Genomic DNA, 3,835 nt, shown 5'->3' on the forward strand with positions numbered 1-3,835 from the left:
GCTAGTGCTGATGCATCAAATCAATATATGTTTATGTAAGTTTTTGAAACACACTTGAGAGAAGTTGATGCACATCACCACATGCACTAGCATATAGATTGAGAGAATTAGCATTACATCTAAGTAACATATTCTGAAAGAAATAATTCCATTCCTTCCAACCATATCAGTGAATATTTTTCATTCAAGGTAATTATATATATTACTATTTATTTCTATTAAGGCTTGCTGCTTGGTTATTTTTTCATTGAAAAAGAAACAAATTTCATTATTATTTGGGGTTGTTATATATGCTTATTTTCTTTGTTTTTCAAGTTTATCTGTTTTTGTTATATGTCTAATCTGTATAAATTAAAAGAAATTCAGTTTAGTTTTCTACCTTTTCAAGATTATTTATGTTAATAATATATTTGAAGCTAAGTGATTTATTGAATATTCACTTTGTGATGGATTCTATTAGGCAAGAAGAAAAGTTAGGTTGCAATGGCTTCTCCAAACATTAACAACAATAATGCTTTAGAAGGAGAAACAAAACCTAAGATTCAGGAAATATTGATTAACATTCCAGAACATTTTGAACCATTGGTGTCTGATGAATGTTGCATTTACAAGGTTCCTTCTCATCTGTTCAAGTTAAATGAGGAAGCTTACACACCAAAGTTCATCTCAATAGGCCCTATTCACAGCAAAGATTCAAAACTGAGACAAGAGAATCAGAAACAAAGGTACTTCCATGCTTTTTATAAGCGCCTAAATAACTCACAGGCTTTAGCTTTGAAGAGATACAGAACAATCTATCTTGAACAAGAAAAGAAAACTATAAGAGACTCTTATTCAGAGCTTGTTGAGCCTTGCAATGATAATGATTTTATGAACATGATACTACTTGATTCTGTGTTCATCATGGAACTCTTTCTGAGAAATTCAGAAGAGAAAAAAGATGAACATGATCCCATGTTCACAACATCATGGATTTGCAAAGCCATACAAAGGGACTTGTTGCTACTTGAGAATCAAATTCCAATGTTTGTGTTGGAGAAACTATACAATAGTGTGTTACTCTTAAGTGATGGTGACAACAAGAAAAACCATGAAGCTAATTTTCTTAAGCTTGCTTTTAAATACTTTGAAGATTTTTATCCACAGAATGAGCCTCGTGATATAGCAGATATGATCAAAAATTACAAAACTTGCAAACACTTTACTGATTTAATCAGATTCACCTACCTACCCAGAAAAATTCAGACAAATGGTGTGAACCCAAAAGACGATTTTACCCCTTATCCAATAGACTATCATATCCCTAGAACTGCAACAAGATTGAATGAAGCTGGGGTAAGCTTTGAGAAAGTTCAAGGTAGAAGCTACTTAGACATAAAGTTCCACAAGATCAAAATCCTAAGCTGGTTTTTGTGCTTTGGTTTCTTACCATTGACCAAATATTTCAAAGCACGTTTGCAAATTCCTCAGCTGAAAGTGTATCAAATAACAGAATGTGTTCTGAGGAACCTAATTGCATTGGAGCAGTGTCACTACTCAGATCAACCTTTCATATGCAACTATGTGTCTTTGATAGACTCATTGATTCACACTCATGAGGATGTTGAGTTGCTTGTTGACAAAGAAGCCATTGTTCATGAACTTGGGAGCCACACTGAATTAGCAGCACTTGTGAATTGTCTCTGCAGGAATATTGTGGTTTCTTCAAACTATTATGGGAAAACTATCAAGAAACTGAATAGTCATTATAGTAATTGTTGGATGCACTACATGGGGATGCTGAGATCAGTGTACTTCCGAGATCCTTGGAGGTTCAGTTCCAGTATTGTTGGATTTGCTGTCTTTTTGTTTGCTATTTTCAATTTCCTCAGGGTTATTGGTGTGTTTCATCCCTAAAACTCAAAGTGTATGTTCTAAGAAATTTCAGTTAGCTATGAAACTATGCATAATTGTGTGATCAGTTTAATTACTAAATGATTAATGTATGTGATGATTAAATTTCTCTCTAGTTATTATTTATTAATTAAGTAGAAATTTAGTTTACTTATAATAGTGCCTAAACTAAAATATTTTCATAGAGAAAAGTAATAAGTATAATAGGTAAAATACCAATTATATATATAAATTTAATTTTGATCCTTGTCGAGTAATTTTATGTATGTATTTAATTATATAATATTACATAAAAAATAACTATATTTTATATTAATTATATAAATAATTATTTAAAAATATAATAATTTTATTAGATAATTAATTTGGATACCAATAAAAATAAATTTTTTAAATTTTAAAAATTTTTAATTTTAAATAACTATATTTTAATTATTTAGTTTTGAATTCATCGGCCTTTTTTTTTCTTTCTTTTTTTGCTCTTCTCACGACGTCATGCACTCATCTATAATTCCTCTCGAACACTTTCCAAATCCACGGATAGAGTTAGGATAGTTCCAAATCCTACCCTATCCTACCTATTACCACCCCTACCCATCGTGCGCCGCATCCTTTCCCCAAAAATAACATCCCAAAATCTAGGAAAAAAACCTTTAGTAATCCACATAAAAAAACCATCCATTTACTCAAAAAAAATATTTGAAAAAATAATTAAATAAAGAATTAAAAAAAAGAACAAATCTCTCGAAAAAAAAACATCCCAACCATATAAAAGAAACATCTAGTAACTTACATTAAAAAATATTTATTTACTCGAAAATAAACATTCGAAACCCTATAAAAAATATCTATTTACTCAGAAAGAAACATTCAAAAAAATGGTTGATGAGTTTGGAAAACTCCAAATTAATATTTGTGATGAACAAACATTATTAAAATATTTAATTGCAAAATTATTAGTTCAATCTTCATTAATCATATGTTAATTGAAAATTTTGTGATGCAATTTCTTAATTGGGCCGGAAAACAAAATGTTATTGCAACTGAGCCCATATTTATTTTTGATGAAAGCTTCCTGTACTTGATCCGAAACCAAACTTACCAGGAAGGCAAATGCTTTTAGTGGGCCAAAGTTCAATAGCCCAATGTGTTTTATGCATGCTATGGTCCGAAAGAAAAATGAAGTTGGGCCAAAATGAAATCTATTGCTACCAAGCCCAACATTAATAAATGTTTCCATGCTTTATCCGAATCCATGAAACAAAGAAAAAGGCCTAAATGCTTCCAACGGATTCCATTTCACTCTTTGGAAGGATTTGAATTTTAATTCACTAGCATGGGGAACATGAGAGAGAAAATGTCAAAGTGATTTGATGGCAATTAATGGTAGCTTACACGCTACTACACAAAAGCATGGAGAAGTGCACCTAATTACTTTATTCATCATAACACTCATAGCCTTGCTTTTGTTTTCTCTTTCTTCTCTCTCTCCTTCTCTTTTCTTCGGTTATTACACAGGAAACCATGGAAGCTACACTAAGCTACCAAAAAGAAAAAGAAGAAGTTGCATGCATCAAGGCCATCAAGTTAATGATGGCAAGAAAAAGAATACTAAAAGTATGTTGTGGCTGAGATAATCACCAAATATGGTTAGATTTAGTGAGGTAATCTCGGATCCTTCATACTCAAAAAGGAAAGAAGAAGATTCGGCCAGCAAGGTGAGATTCTTGAAGCATGGCTTGTCTTTGATTCTGCTCAACCACCACAGGAAGTAGCTAGAGTGGCGAAGTGATGGCTAAGGCAGATATTGAAGCAGATGAAGTCATCATCATCATGAAGCATCAAGGGCCAGAAATCCATCTTGGAGAGGAAGCCAAGGATGGAGAGCACGGATTGATGAAGAGTGATGATCAAGAAAGGACTAGAGGTAATTGCATGTTGG

At 32.2% G+C, this 3,835-nt stretch overlaps 1 protein-coding gene across 1 annotated transcript; it reads left to right on the forward strand.

The window, feature by feature from the left end:
• On the forward strand, positions 1-2,008 carry LOC107473180 (UPF0481 protein At3g47200-like). Its single transcript, XM_052257006.1, has 2 exons — positions 1-189; positions 461-2,008. The coding sequence occupies exon 2, from the start codon at positions 484-486 to the stop codon at positions 1,894-1,896; it is 1,413 nt and encodes a 470-aa protein (XP_052112966.1). The 5' UTR covers positions 1-189; positions 461-483; the 3' UTR covers positions 1,897-2,008.
• The last annotated feature ends 1,827 nt before the right edge of the window (positions 2,009-3,835 follow it).

This window comes from Arachis duranensis, chromosome 2, assembly GCF_000817695.3.
Source record: "Arachis duranensis cultivar V14167 chromosome 2, aradu.V14167.gnm2.J7QH, whole genome shotgun sequence".
Classification (NCBI taxonomy): domain Eukaryota; kingdom Viridiplantae; phylum Streptophyta; class Magnoliopsida; order Fabales; family Fabaceae; genus Arachis; species Arachis duranensis.

Bases quoted from the DNA above. Each gene is read 5' to 3' on its own strand.
- LOC107473180 (XM_052257006.1), top strand. From the start codon at position 484: ATGGCTTCTCCAAACATTAACAACAATAATGCTTTAGAAGGAGAAACA.